Source organism: Galeopterus variegatus, unplaced genomic scaffold, assembly GCF_000696425.1.
Source record: "Galeopterus variegatus unplaced genomic scaffold, G_variegatus-3.0.2 Scaffold269, whole genome shotgun sequence".
In the NCBI taxonomy this organism is placed as follows: Eukaryota; Metazoa; Chordata; class Mammalia; order Dermoptera; family Cynocephalidae; genus Galeopterus; species Galeopterus variegatus.
In genome coordinates this window covers 28,219-42,225 of record NW_007726380.1, presented here as the reverse complement: position 1 = coordinate 42,225, position 14,007 = coordinate 28,219, and the positions used below count along the sequence as shown (strand labels likewise).

Below are 14,007 nucleotides of genomic sequence, written 5' to 3'. Positions count from 1 at the left end.
TACCCGAGCTGGGAGCCCGGGGCGGCGAGCGGCGCCCCTCCCCCCGCCGGCCCTCCGCGGGAAGGTGACCTCTCTAGGTAGCCCCAGCCCGGGGACCCGGAGAACCGTCTCTATCCTTTCCCGACCTCCACAGCTCCTACCCCTGCCCTGTGCTAGAAGGAGTATCCTGACGCCCCTTCCCACTTTTACCATTTCCTCCCTAGCGTGTAGAGAAGCCCCTGCCACCCTTTATTTTTTGCTTCTCTCTGCTGAGAAGACCCATCTAACCCCTCTCCGGCCCCAGAGTCCAGGGAAAGGATGATCACTGTCAGGAGTCGGGGTGCCGAGCCCACCCGAGTGCTTTGTTGAGACTCTACGAAAGTCCGGATTTGGTGACAGTGTGCTCCCTTTCCTCCCCAACAGTTCCGAGTGAGCTGTGCTTTAGCTTTTATGAGGGTGGGCGAAGGGAGAGTTTAAAGAGTGGCATTACCCCACTCTACCCTTTGTAGAAAAATGGTTTGAAATTTGCCGTGACATGGACAGCGTGGGGATAGTTCTTCCTGAACCCTTGGAAGGAGTGCCTGCCAGCCTTGCACACACACTTTGTCCTGGTGAAATGCAGCATCGGAGCAGGTGTTTTTGAACTCCAAACTTGCCCACCCAACTTGCTTCTCAAAGCCACCGAAGAGGTCCTTTCCTTAACCCTCTCTTAACCCTCCCTCAGCAGAGTACCCTTGGAGAGGAGGCAGAAGGAAGTTGGGCAGGGGTCCCTGCCACCACCAGGAGTTCCTCAGACCCTGGCACAAAGGCCTTGGCTTCAGGCCTCCAAGTGGGGGGGAGGGGGAGGAGTAGCTGCCTGGCCACAGTGTGACCTTCAGAGGCCCCCAGAGAAGGGCACCTGGCCCCTCCCTGTCTAGAACTGCCCCTCCGGTGCCCCCTGGCCTTGGAGGGGGTATGAAGTTTCTGTCCCCTTTCCTCGTTGGGTCCAGGAGGAGTGGAGGGCATAGGGAGAATGTTGGCAGTGGGAAGCCAGGGAGTGTTGTGGAGGTGGGTGAGGGGCTGAGGTGCTGAATCCAGGGGGTCCCTGAGGGAGGCTGTCCAGCTGGGAGTCTGGGGTCTGTTATCTTCCCTTGGAAGGGACTTTCTCTGACCTTGGCCCTGGGGCCAAGGCTGGGGTACCTGGGTGGGTTGTATTGTGGGTGTGTGGGAAGGAGAGAGAGACAGACAGACAGTAGGACTCCTTCCCAGCAGAGTCTGGAGTTCTGTGTGCTAGAGGGTAGCTCCTTGCTCTGGATCTGCTCTGCAAAAGGAGCAAGTGGGGTGGGGAGTTGGTGAGAACTGGAGACCCCATGAAGGGCTAGGAGAAACCTTTGCTTGCTTGGTGCTGTCAGGTCCACATGGTTGTGCTTATTGACCTTCACAGCTTCTGGGGAGGGGAGGAATGATCTGGCCAGGCTGGGGAGGGTTAGGGCAGGCCTCAGGCCTAGGGTAGTGCAGGGGGCCCCCTAGGGGCCGGGCAGTGCTAAGGCATACTAGGCTTCCCTGGTTGCATTTGAGGAAGGTGCCCAGGTGAGAGGGGCTTGGGACCCCCTCACTGTGGGAGGGAGAAGAAACCAGGGAACAAGGTGGGAGTGGGAGGCTGGTAGGGTTTTGGAAATATACTCAGGCTGTGGGGAGATTTGTGCTGGCAGGAAAATGGGGTTCTCTTCTCCCCCAGGGTTTCCTGCCAGGTTTTAACCCTCTAAAACACCTGTGGGTATGCTGGATATTCTCCAGGACTAGAGAGTTAGGATGGGGGAGGGTGGTTGGTGCCCTTCGGTCCTCTGCACCCCCCTCCCTCTCCAACACCAGCTCACCCTGGTATTTGTCATGTCAGCAGGAGAAGGTCACCATGTTGTTTTTCTCGCCCCCAGTCTTTCCTTTCTGCCCCAGTCCAGATTTGTCCTCCTATTTGACCTTAATACATACCCATGGCTTTGGACCAGGGAATCGGGGGGCAGTGAGAGCAAGGAGAGAGATTGTGGGGAAGGGACAGGGGACCTGGACAGTGCAGCACCCTGGTGTTTTTCTCCTGCATTTTGAGCTCCCCATACCCCAACATCTAGTTAGTCTTTAACTTCCTTGGTTTTAGAATTGGAGCAGTCTGGGGGTGGTGGGTGTGCTCTGTGCCTGCGGGGTCCTTGGGCTATGCCCCTTTTGACTCAGAAGCCTTGGAGAAGCTAGAGGCTGTGGGCTGGGAGAGATTTAGGGAGGGCATAGGGGCGCGTGGCTGGGCCTTTGCACTCCTGCCTATGATTTGCTCTTTGTTCTGTCCTTAGTGGTCCCAGGCTGCGCCCATGGCAGAAGGAGGGCAGAAACCCCATGAAGGTGAGTCCCCTGGCTCTTAGATGGAGTCCCCTGTCCTCCCAGGGGATAGGTGTGGAGGCCCAATTCCTTCTTTTCAGGCCTGTTGTGGGGAAGGGGGAGGGGCACCGAAATATCTGGATCGAGAAATAGAGGTGAGCACCATGAGATTAACCCTTCAGTTTCTTGAGGACTCTTTCCTCTGTTCAGGCCTCTGCTAGAAATAGAACTTGTTGCCTTTTTCTTCTGTTCTTCCCAATAAAATTTTATTTGGAGAGGGAGTCATGAACATAGACCAGGAAGACAGTGTTCAGGGATTCCAGATGTCAGAAGAGGTATCCCTTGTCCCTCCTGCTCCCAGGGGAGGATGGATGTTCAGTGTCACTTCCTACCCAGCCATGTCCCTCCTGTGGGGGCTGTGACCCTTCCTGTGTAAGCTGGAGGTGCAGGGTCCAGCCTAATGGGATTCTCCCCACCCCCTAGTTTGCATTCTTTGCGTGTAGAGAAAGTCCCTGTGGGTGGACTAGGTTTGGGTGCTGTGAACTTCCCTCCTGGGCCAGCAGAGGGCTGGCTGTAACTCCCAGGCGCCCCCCCACCCCGCATCCCGAGTCTGTCTGCCTTTTGTTCCACTGTGGTTTGGAGGACAGGGATCCTCCCATTTCTCTGGGGAGGCCCAGGCTCCCCCCACCACCAAATGTGGCCTCTGCTTCAGCTTGAAGACACTTTCCCAGTTCCCCACCTTTGGGGAAGGAAGGCCGTGGGGTCTTCTTCCAGGCGAGTTTCTCTGACCCAAATCCAGTGTGGCTGGGGTAGCAGCCAGGAGTGGTGATGGCCAGCTAGTTCTGCCTGCTCCTTCCCCACCCCAGGAGCCCTTTCCTTGGCCCAGGGCCTGGCCTCCCAGCCACTCCCTGGCCTGTGCCACTAACAGGCACTCTGCTCCTAGTGTGCCACTTACCCCCTTCAGCTTCCTAGTGGTCTCTGTGGTCTGGGAGAAAGAAGCAAGACAAATGGTCTTTGTTTGCTGGAGAAACGGTTGTCTGCGATAAATGAGGAAAACCACGAAAGCCTGATGTTGGAGTGTATATGTGTATACGCCCTGTGCAGAAGACAGCTGTCCTTGGAGGCAGTGGCTGGAGTGCAAAGGGTGGAAGTTGCCCCCCCACCTCCCATGGGCCTTGGGGATTCTAGGGAGAAGCTTTTTGAAGGAATTCCCAGCCTAAGTCTTTTTACCCTCAGCTACAACCCCATTGCCCAGATCAGACCTTTCTGCTGTCCTCTGCTGGGTGGGGCCACAAGCCTGGCCACTTCTGTCCCAATCATGATAAAGCATCAGTTCAAAAATTCTTGATTTGTCACCTCCTTCAATACAGACTTGGCTTAAAAAAATGACTTATTCAGATCTCTGGTCTTATTTACTTTTATTGATGACAATTTACATTAACACTTTGGGGGTAGAGAAGGATTCTGTGCCCTTTGGACAGGAGTAGAGACTTCAGACTGGCTTGGGTTCCCCTGCTTTTCTCCTTTCCTTTGTCACACCTGTGGCCTTCTCCCACTTTCTCTTCAACTCCCCAGATTCTCCTTGACCAACCTATTGTACAGACCTCTGGGTCTCATCTTCCTTTACCCTTCTGGAAAACAAAACTTGGAGGGAGGGGTGAGGGGGAGGCTCAGCTGCGGTCTCTGGGTAGGGCGGCAGTCTATGGGACTTGCACTTAAGATGCCTCAGTGAAGTTCCACACTTTCTGTTACTCGGGCTGAGAAAAGGGCACTTTGTGTTCTCAGGGCTGGAAATGGAAGACAAAACCCCATGTTTCTGCCTCCGTTTTAGTGTCTTTTGAGATCAGCCCAACTCGCTTCTACAGATGAGCAGAATCGGAGGCCCAGAGAGGGGAGGGATCTGCCCAAGGTCACACCAAGTCATGGTCAGAGCCTGGGCCTCTTCATTAGCTTCCCTCCCGTAGGGTAACTCATTTCAGGGACAGGATTGCAGTGTGGTAGTGGGGGTATGTGTGATGGGAGTGGTAGGCCGGGCCACAATTTGGAGTAGTTATGCCAGAGTCCTGCATTTACTTATTCTCAAAGACCCCGCCCCTGTGGCCCAGAATTACCCCTTCATGCTCCAGTGCATCCCAGGCTCCACGGCCAGTCTGGGAAACTGTCTTTACCCTGGTCTCCCTCCGGATCAGCTTCTAGAAATGCTCCGTGGCTGCAGTGGCAGCACTGTTTTTTCCGTGATGCAAGCAGTTTGCCCTCTTGGGCGGGGTTATCTGTGCCTGGCAGGGCTGGCACAACGTGCCCGCCCACTGCCACCTGTTGGTTCCAGGAGGGCCCAGCCCCTGTACTGATGCCCACCCTCTCCTCAGCCCGTGTCTGGAGTGGGGGTGGTGGGCGGTGCTGGCAGGTGGCGAGGTGCCTCTGGAAGCTTTTCCTCTGTCTTTGCTTGACATAAGCTTGGGAAAGCTTTGATGTCAGAGCTGATTCTAACTCTACCATTTACTAGCAGTGTGGCCTTGGGGCAAATTACTTAGCTTCTCTGAGCTTCCATTTCCCCATTTGTAAAATGGAATTCCAGTAGTGTCTAATAGTACCATGTGGGGAGAATTGTGTGATGTGGTGATTATGGACTACTGTACACAGTGCCCAGAATGTAATAAGTGCTCAGTAAATGGTGGTGGGGATGGTTGATGTATGGAAGTGACTGTAGGGAGGTTGTAGGAAACTAGAGACTAGCTTGGCAAAGCTGGCTGTTCCCCCTTTCAGGGGAAGCTTAGAACACCCCCAACAGTTGTACGCATATTCAAACTGTCCTCTGGCATCAAGGTTGCCTTAGGAATTGGCTCAGCTGTCACGATGAGGCAAGGGGGATCAGATGTGGCAGACCATCTCCATTGGAACTTGACAGCCTTGTGTAATCTTTGGAATAAAAACAGGCCTTCACCAGTGTTGATGGTGGAAAGCTTCGGGAAGTGCTTCAACCATAGCAGGAGGGACTTAAGTTAGATTTTTGGAAGGACTTGCCTGATAGTGGGTACCTGTCATAGGAGCCCTGAGGACTGGCCTTACAGAGCTGGGAGGAGATAGGGGCTGGCTATCTTTTATGCCACACACTGGGCTCACGTGTTACCCCCTCCCATGCAGTGGTGAAATTCATGGACGTCTTCCAGCGCAGCTACTGCCGTCCGATTGAGACCCTGGTAGAAATCTTCCAGGAATACCCTGATGAGGTTGAGTACATCTTCAGGCCGTCCTGTGTGGCCCTGATGCGGTGTGGGGGCTGCTGCAATGATGAGAACCTGGAGTGTGTGCCCACTGAGGAGTTCAACATCACCATGCAGGTGGGCACCTGTGGAGAACAGGGGAAGGGGGGTATAGGGAGGGGCGTTAGATTTTGGGAACAGGTGGTCCCAGGCCCTTTCCGGAAAAGCTCTTGCAAGGAGGAGCCAGATTTGCCTTGCCCAGCTCCTGCCTCTGAGTTGGACCCCTCTGGGTAGGGTGGGGAAGTGTGGTGGGTTTCTTTTCTTCTTTGGGGAAGAAGATGCGTGCATTTCCCAGCCTAGGTTCCCAGCAAGCCCCAATCACCTCTTTCTCCTCCCTGACTTTTGCCCCCTGGGCTCAGGAGGGGACTGATGCCTGTGACAGGGGCTCCTCTCTTCTTTTCTTGGAAAGCACCCTAAAGAACCTCCCCACCTGGGGGCTTTATTTGGGAGGCTGGATGAGCCTGGTTCATGGAGAGTTTAAAAAGCCAGTCTTTTGGTGCTACCTGTTGATAGGGCACATCTCAGTCCAGACAGGGTGGGAGGGAGTTCTGAGACACAGGGAAGGAGGGGCTCTTGGGTAGCTACTAGGGGTCAGGGTGGTGAGCCTAGAAGGGATGAAAGGAGGGAAGGGGCTGGGGAGTGGTGAGAAATCAGGATTTGAATTCCCAGCCTGGCCAACCCTTGTAGCCATGTCTACCCTCAAGAGGAGCAGGGGCTCCTTGAGGCCAGCAGGATTGGGGGAGTTGGGGTGGGCCTCAGGCTCTTTCCTGCTAGAGCTCCTGGTCCCTCCTACCTCCAACACCCATCCTTGCTCTGTAGAACCCCTGGGTGCTGAGTGGCAGGAGCCCAGGGAGTGTCCCACCTGGGTATGGCTGGCTGGGTCACTAACTTCTGTGATCTGCTTCCTTCCTCTCCAGATTATGCGGGTCAAACCTCATCAAGGCCAGCACATAGGAGAGATGAGCTTCCTACAGCACAGCAAATGTGAATGCAGGTGAGGATGGAGTCATGGATTCATTCATTCAATAAGTGGCTACAGGGTGCCTGATCTGCACCAGGGTTAAGCACATTGCACTTGTTAGCCCGTGTCCACCTTCTAACTGTATGACCTTGGGCATTTTACTTCAATGTGCCTTAGTTTCCACAGCTGTAAAATGGGCACAATAATAGTATGTACTTCATAGCATTAAGTGAGTTCTTTCTTATACGAGGATACTTTAAAAAGTTCATGGAAAATAGAATTAAAAGATAATACGAATCTTTCCATGAACTTTTTCAAGGGCCGGCTGGTTAGCTCAGTTGGTTAGAATGTGGTGCTGATGACACCAAGGTCCAGGGTTCAATCCCTGTACTGGCCAGCTGCCAAAAAACAAAACAAAAACAAAAACCATACTCCACGAACTTTTTGAAGTACCCTCGTCTGAAAAGGGTTTAAAATAGTGTTGCTATGTCATAAACACTGTGTTGTTTTTACTATTATTATCTCTATCATTATCATCACCATTTTAACCCTTCTGTTGCGTTCTTTTCTCTTTCCCTACCCATTGCAGATCAAAGAAGGACAGAGCAAGGCAAGAAAAGTAAGTGGTCGTGATTTTAGCCCTTCTCCCTCTCCTTTGCCGGTTGTCTTGGTCTGGGGCTCTTGGCTTCCTCTGTCAGGGGCTCGGATGGCCTCACTGGGTCAGGGAGTTGGTCTCGTGGGAGACTTGTGGTGACAGCAGTGGGATGGAGCCAACTCCAGGATTATGGCTCCAGGGTTAGTGAGAAAACCCAGCCTGGAGCCTGGCATTTCCCTGGAAGAGACGATGCCTTCCAGGTCTCCAGATCATTCCTCGCCAGGACTTGCTGTTTCGGTATGTCAGGCGGCAATGTGGACACTGGCTCCCTGGCTTGCTCTAGGGCACACACAGCGGGGAGAGGGAGCAAAGAGGCCAGCTTTTGTGTGTCAGAGGAAACGGCCTCTTTTGGTGGCCACTGTGGTGGTGTAGTTGGATTTGGGGCTGGCTGGGGGGTTTCTTGGTGCACGCCTCTACAGGAGCGGGGCAGGCGGCAAGCATGCAGCCCTCTTGGTCAGGGAGAGAATGTTGAATGTTGATCATTTTCTGAGGCTTCCAGTTGCTCAGCGCGGAGGATTGGGTCAGGATAGGGTGGGTGGTAAGGTCTGGGTGCACTGAGCCTTCAAGACTGGGTGTGCATCGGGACAAACTTGCAGGGAAAGAGACTGAGAAAGAGCACCTGTGCCCTGCTACCTGCCTCCCCTCCACCATCCTGTCTGCCCCCAACACTCTAGGGATGTTGAAGCCTCCTAGGCCTTAAACTCTTGCCTCTTTCCTAAGCCCCAGTTTCCAGGATTACTGTGGCTACCAAAGCAAGGCTGAGAGAGAGAGAGAGAGAGAGAGAGAGAGAGAGAGAATTAGAATGAAGTCCCTCCTCCTTCCATCCTTCCAGTGCTTTCTCCTGAGGGGGAGCAGATTTGGCCTTCTCGGTCCCCTCTACCCCTCCTTCCTTCCCCTGTGATAGACGTTCTGAGGTGTGTTCTCTCAAGCCTGGCAGGCGTGGAGAGTGCTGGTTCCCTTGAGGGGGACAGGCTACAGCCTGCCCCCATTGCCTGATCCCCAAATGCCTGCTTTGCCCATAGGGACAGTGGGGGGCTCGCCTGGGCTCAGAAGAGAGTCTGGTGAGATGGTGTAGCAGGCTTTGACAGGCTGGGGAGAAAACTCCCTGCCAAGTACCCCCCAGGCCTCTCCTCCCCAGCACTCCCTAACTCCCACCCCACCCTACCTCCTGCCTGGGGCACCAGGGCACCCAGCCCCACCTTTTAGTCCAGGTGATGGCTGGGCGGCTGGTGCCTTTCATGTGCTGCTCTCAGTATTGTGCCAGCTCCCAAGGTAGTTGCTCCCCAACACCAGGATCCCAGAGGCAGGGCCCTTGGAAGAACCCTCGTGCTATTGTACTTGGAAATGAAGACAGATGGTGCTCAAAGCACAGCCAGTTCCCCCAGCTCCCATCAAATCAGGTCTCTGATTTTTTCCCTAAAGCTAGCCCTACCTTTTGTAGCCCCCTGACCTTCAGGGTCAGACTTGATCAAGGTTGCTGGGCAAAGAGTCCACTCTTGGGGCTCTGACCCTGCCTGGGACCAGGAGCTGCCATGAGCATGGAGACCCTTGGGTCCTGTGCCCTCCATCCAGTCTTTGCTCCACACCCAAAGTCTTGGAAGGGACTGGGTTTGCCACCCTGAGGTGGGCAAAGTAAGGAGAAGAAGGAGCCATCCAGTGCATGCTGCCCAAACGTGCACATGCGTGTTGGAGTGCACGCTTTCCTGAGACCCCTGCTTCCCCAACACCTTGCTCCAGGGAGTGGGACCTGACGGCTTTGGTTGTCCCCACCCCTGCCCTCCTCACTGCTTCTTTCGCTCTCCCCTTCCCCTTGCTCTCTCCCTGTCTGTCTCTGTTTTTTTATTTTCCAGAAAATCAGTTCGAGGAAAGGGAAAGGGGCAAAAACGAAAGCGCAAGAAATCCTGGTATAAATCCTGGAGCGTGTACGTTGGTGCCCGCTGCTGTCTAATTCCCTGGGGTCTCCCTGGCCCTCAATCAAGCTCCTGCCTGCAGTACCCCTTAACACTGCCTCCCTCCCTTGGCACCCTCCAGAACCCACCGCTGCTGTCATCCTTCCCTCCTGGCCCCAGTATCTCTCTCTCTCTCATTCTCACTCCACTAATTAGCACCAATGGGTAGAATTGGTGGTGGCATTGCTGGTCCAGGGTTGGGTTGGGTGGGTGGGGTGGGTGAGAGGGCCTGGAAGATTCAGGGAGGGGACTCTGGCTTGGCTGGGCACCGACTTTCTCTCACCCACTGGGCACTGGTGATGGGCCCATGTTGGCACAGGAGCTGGACGTGGGGGCTGGGCACTGGTGCCTGCTCACCCAACTGGTTTCCACTGGTCTAGGCTCTTGCACTTGCCTGGAAGTGGAGGGTAGTGGGGAGGACAGACGTGGTGTGAGGAAGGGGTACAAATGGCCAGATGCAGCCTGTTGTCAGCTGAAGAAGGAGCTTGCATGGGGTCAAGCACCAGGTGACGGCCCCTCCTCGTCTGGTAAAGTGCCTTGGCTCCTCGTGGCCTTGGGGCTCTGGAGGGGAAGCCCCTATGCCAGCCCAGTGCATGGCACCCACAGAATCCTCCCTGTAGGGTGGCTTCTTCCTCTGGGTTGGAGGCTATGGTGGCCCTACCCTGGGCCCTTTGGCCACCAGTGGCTTGGCCCTCAGCCTGTGGACACTGCCTCTGGGCTTACCTTCTCATCATGCCCAACTTTAACCCACCTTTGGTGGAGGGATCATAAGCCCTTGCACAGGACGATCTCAGTGACCCTGATAGCTGTCCCCAGTAGGTGAAGAGTCAAGGTGTGCTCTTCTGGGGGCAGCAGCACTGGGGCCTTGTGGCCTGAGACTTGTACTTGTTTCCCTGGGACACATCACTGCCCCTTGTGGCAGCCCTCTTCCTGCACTCTCTGCCCGTCTTTGCCCGCCTGTCCCTGCAGGGAGGTGTCCTAGCCAGTGCTACCTCTTTATGCCGCTCTCTCTGTCTTCTGCTGTAGTGCTCGGAGCCTTCCAGGGTGTAGAAGGGTGTGGGGACCGACGAGCTGGGGGTGGGGGTTGGGGGGCACTCAGCTGCGGATGTGTTAGAGGGTGTTGCATGGTATTTTTTTTCTCTCTTTCTGCTGATGCTCTAGCTTAGATGTCTTTCCTTTTGCCTTTTTGCAGTCCCTGTGGGCCTTGCTCAGAGCGGAGAAAGCATTTGTTTGTACAAGATCCGCAGACGTGTAAATGTTCCTGCAAAAACACAGACTCACGTTGCAAGGCGAGGCAGCTTGAGTTAAACGAACGTACTTGCAGGTTGGTTCCCAGAGGGCAAGCGAGTCAGAGAGGGGCATCCCACAGAGATGGGGAGAGAGAGAGAGAGGGAGCGCACGCCTGAGAGGCGCCAGCTGCTTGCTCGGCTTCTAGCTGCCTTCCTGGTGATTGCTGCCTTCTCTGCTCGTGAGGCCTCTGTGGTGGGCCACAGGCACTGGTTGGCCTGGTGAGGCCTGTTTAGAGGTTGCCCTGGTTGCCTGAGTGGATAGGCTGGTGTGGCTTCATGTGGTGGTATGGACGCAAGTGTGTGTTGTGTCCTGTGGTCCTGCTGCTTGTGGTGGCTGTTGGTCCTGATGTTGTTACTACTACCTCTGATACTAATACTAAGAAACTGAGAGCCCTTCTAGGTGTGGTACCATGTCTACAAGGTGTAAACATTCTCACTCAGGCCTTGTCACCACCCTCTGAAGTCTGCATGGCTGGGCTTCTCATCTCTTCAGGGTTTCTCCATGGAAGCAGGGCTGTGTCTCCACTTGAAGCTGGGGCTCCCCCAGGACAAGGCTGTGTCTCTCCCTGAAGCTGGGGCTCCCTGAGGACAGGGCTGTGTCTCGCCATCAGGCTGAAGCTCCCTGAGGACTGGGCTGTGTCTCCCCTCAGACTCGGGCTCCCTAAAGGCAAGGGCTGTGGCTGTTGGTTTAGGATGGGGCGGTTCTTCCTACACTTTGTAGGAGATTGAATATCCGAGGATACTAGGTACCTTTACCCTCCACCAATTATAGTGACAACCCCAGACAACCCACATATTTCCAAATGCCCCCGGGATGGGTGGAGGGAGCGGGCCATGCTCACTCTCCTATCATTAGACTGTGAACTTCTGGGCCTGGGCCTCGGCCTCTTTACCTTTGTGACTCTCAGGAGCCTGTACTTCTGTGTCTTGTCCATGATGGGACCAAGGAAGTGTCAAGTGTGTGAGTTAATACATGACCCAGCTCTGGGGTGAGGTCATGAGCACAGGGCTGTGACAGATGACTGGCTGTCTTTTGATGCCTTGACTCACGTTCTTTTTTTTTTTTTTTTTTTTTTTTTTCAAAGATGACCGGTAAGGGGATCTTAACCCTTGACTTGGTGCTGTCAGCACCACGCTCACCCAGTGAGCAAACCGGCCATCCCTATGTGGGATCCGAACCCATGGCCTTGGTGTTTTCAGCACCGCACTCTACCGAGTGAGCCACGGGCCGGCCCCTTGACTCACGTTCTTTACCAAGTGGGCCTGTGCTCAAAGTGAGCGAGGCCCTTTGGGCAGGGTGAGCTTCACCCAGGGAGGAGGGGCTTTTAGGGGGATTCCCAAGGTAGGGCCAGGGTACCCCCAGCTAGTCCAGAGGCCCCATTAATAGAGTCCTTAGGGGGTGTCCCTTCCCCCCCTCCATTGTCCTTGTGGCTTGTGGATGCTCAGAGGACGCTGGAGATGAGGCCCTGGGTTGTCAGTGTGGGGTTCTGTGTTTCTTGGTGCTGGATGAAGGGTCTCAATCCAGGGGGCTTCAGGGAAGATAAGGGATGTGACATTTTAGGGTTTCTGTGGTGATGATTCTGCAAAGAGGCTGTCCGAGATGGGGGATGTGTGAAGTGACCCTGGACCTAACCGAGGTTACCCCTAACCTCCAGAGACTTTCCAACCCCCAACCTGGCTGCATCTCGGAATTTCTGTTCCCAAAATTAGAGGCTTAGGATCCCCATTCCCAGGCTCTCCTGGAGGGCAGGACCTGTTCTGCCTCCTGCTGACTATGGGGAGGGTTAAAGACAATCAGCCCAGAGGCAGGGACAGGATGAGAAAGCCCTTGGAGGTCTCTTCTGCCTCAATAGGAGGTAACGAAGCCATCAAATTATCTCCCCTACTCTGAGTTAAACAGCGTATTGGAAAGACACCTGGGCCTGCAGCTGCCAGCCAGCTTAAGAGATGAGGCCTACAGCCAAGTCTGGGAGAGGGCATGGGAAATGGGGGTGCTCCCTCACCTTCCTGGGGCCTTAGGCCCCTCCGGCTCTCCTCACGTCCCCAAGGCAGCCTCTCCCCCTCACTGGCCACCCCAACTCAGGGGGTTCTCCCTGAGTTCTCCCTGTTCTGCCCACTCTTCCCCAGACCAGCCCCATAGAGACTGAGCTGCAAAACCTCCTTCTGCGGGGACCCTCTCCTGATTAACTTCATCCAGCTCTGGTCACCCATCAGCCCTTAAAATGTCAAGTAGGGACTGTTCTTTGGTACTTGTTCATTTGTTGCTTTGTAAAGTGTTCCTGTCTTTGTCTTGTCTTAACTAGAGTGCAAGTTCTAGAGGGCAGACAGGGAGCCTCTGAGCACAGCTACTGCTCAGCGGGCTCCTGGAGGGCAGGGGCTGCTTCTCTCCCTCACACTATGGCTTTCTGTCCCAGGATCACTCCTGCCCTATCCTCTCTGCTCTTAGGGTGCCTGCAGGGACCCAGGGCTCCCAGGAATGGGGAGGCTGCCTGCCTCATGGCTTGGCCTCCTCACCTGGCCCTGACCCCCAGCCTTGTTTTCCATTTCCCTCAGATGCGACAAGCCGAGGCGGTGAGCCGGGCTGGAGGAAGGAGCCTCCCGCAGGGTTTTGGGAACCAGACGTCTCACCAGGAAAGACTGACACAGAATGACCGATACAGAACCACACCACCACCACCACACCACCACCACCATCCACAGAACAATCCTTAATCCAGAAACCTGAAATGAAGGAAGAGGAGACTGCGCAAAGCACTTTGGGTCCGGAGGGCCAGACTCCGGCAGAAGCATTCCCGGGCGGGTGACCAAGCACGGTCCCTCTTGGAACTGGATTCGCCATTTTATTTTTCTTGCTGCTAAATCACCGAGCCCGGAAGATTAGAGAGTTTTATTTCTGGGATTCCTGTAGACACGCCCACCCACATACATACATTTATATATATATTATATATATAAAAAATAAATATATATATATATTTTATATATATAAAATATATATATGTTCTTTTTTAAATTAACATTGATAATGTTATTGGTGTCTTCACTGGATGTATTTGACTGCTGTGGACTTGAGTTGGGAGGAGAATGTCCCTACCCAGATCCCGACAGGAAAGACAATGGGGCGAAAGACTCTGGCATGGTCTTTTTGTCCCTCTTAGGGAGGCCAGGGTCCTCTCCCCTGCCTGGGAACATGCAAGGCCAGGGCACGGGGGCAAATTTGGCCCACTTTTGGGAACACCGACAAACCCAGCCCTGGCCTTGAGCCTCTACTCTGAGTCAAATGGACAGATGGATGACTGGTACAGGGCCAAGGACGCTGGCTCCCACCAGGAGTTTGGGGAGCCTCAGGACATTGCTGTGCTTTGGGGATTCCCTCTACATGCTGCACAGGCATCTTGGCTCTAGGGGCACTGCCTGGAAGATTCAGAAGCCCGGGCAGCCCTCACCTACTCTCACCTGCTTCCAAGTTGCCCGGGAGGCCACTGACAGATGTCCCGATGAAGAGAAAGAGACATTGGTGGAAGAAACAGCCTGGTGAAAGAGCCTTCTCCGGGCCCCCCCCCCCCCCCCC

The 14,007-nt window shown here is 54.6% G+C and overlaps 1 protein-coding gene across 1 annotated transcript in view; it reads left to right on the top strand.

Annotated features, from left to right (window-relative positions):
- The window catches only part of VEGFA (vascular endothelial growth factor A), a gene marked incomplete at its 5' end in the record, with an annotated part of 16,013 nt that extends 2,013 nt beyond the window's left edge, over nt 1–14,000 (top strand). The window contains 7 exon segments of the mRNA XM_008566821.1: nt 2,298–2,346; nt 5,464–5,660; nt 6,500–6,576; nt 7,133–7,162; nt 9,049–9,120; nt 10,340–10,471; nt 12,990–14,000. Coding sequence (XP_008565043.1) covers nt 2,298–2,346; nt 5,464–5,660; nt 6,500–6,576; nt 7,133–7,162; nt 9,049–9,120; nt 10,340–10,471; nt 12,990–13,011 — 579 coding nt within the window.
- Nucleotides 14,001–14,007: the final 7 nt, after the last annotated feature.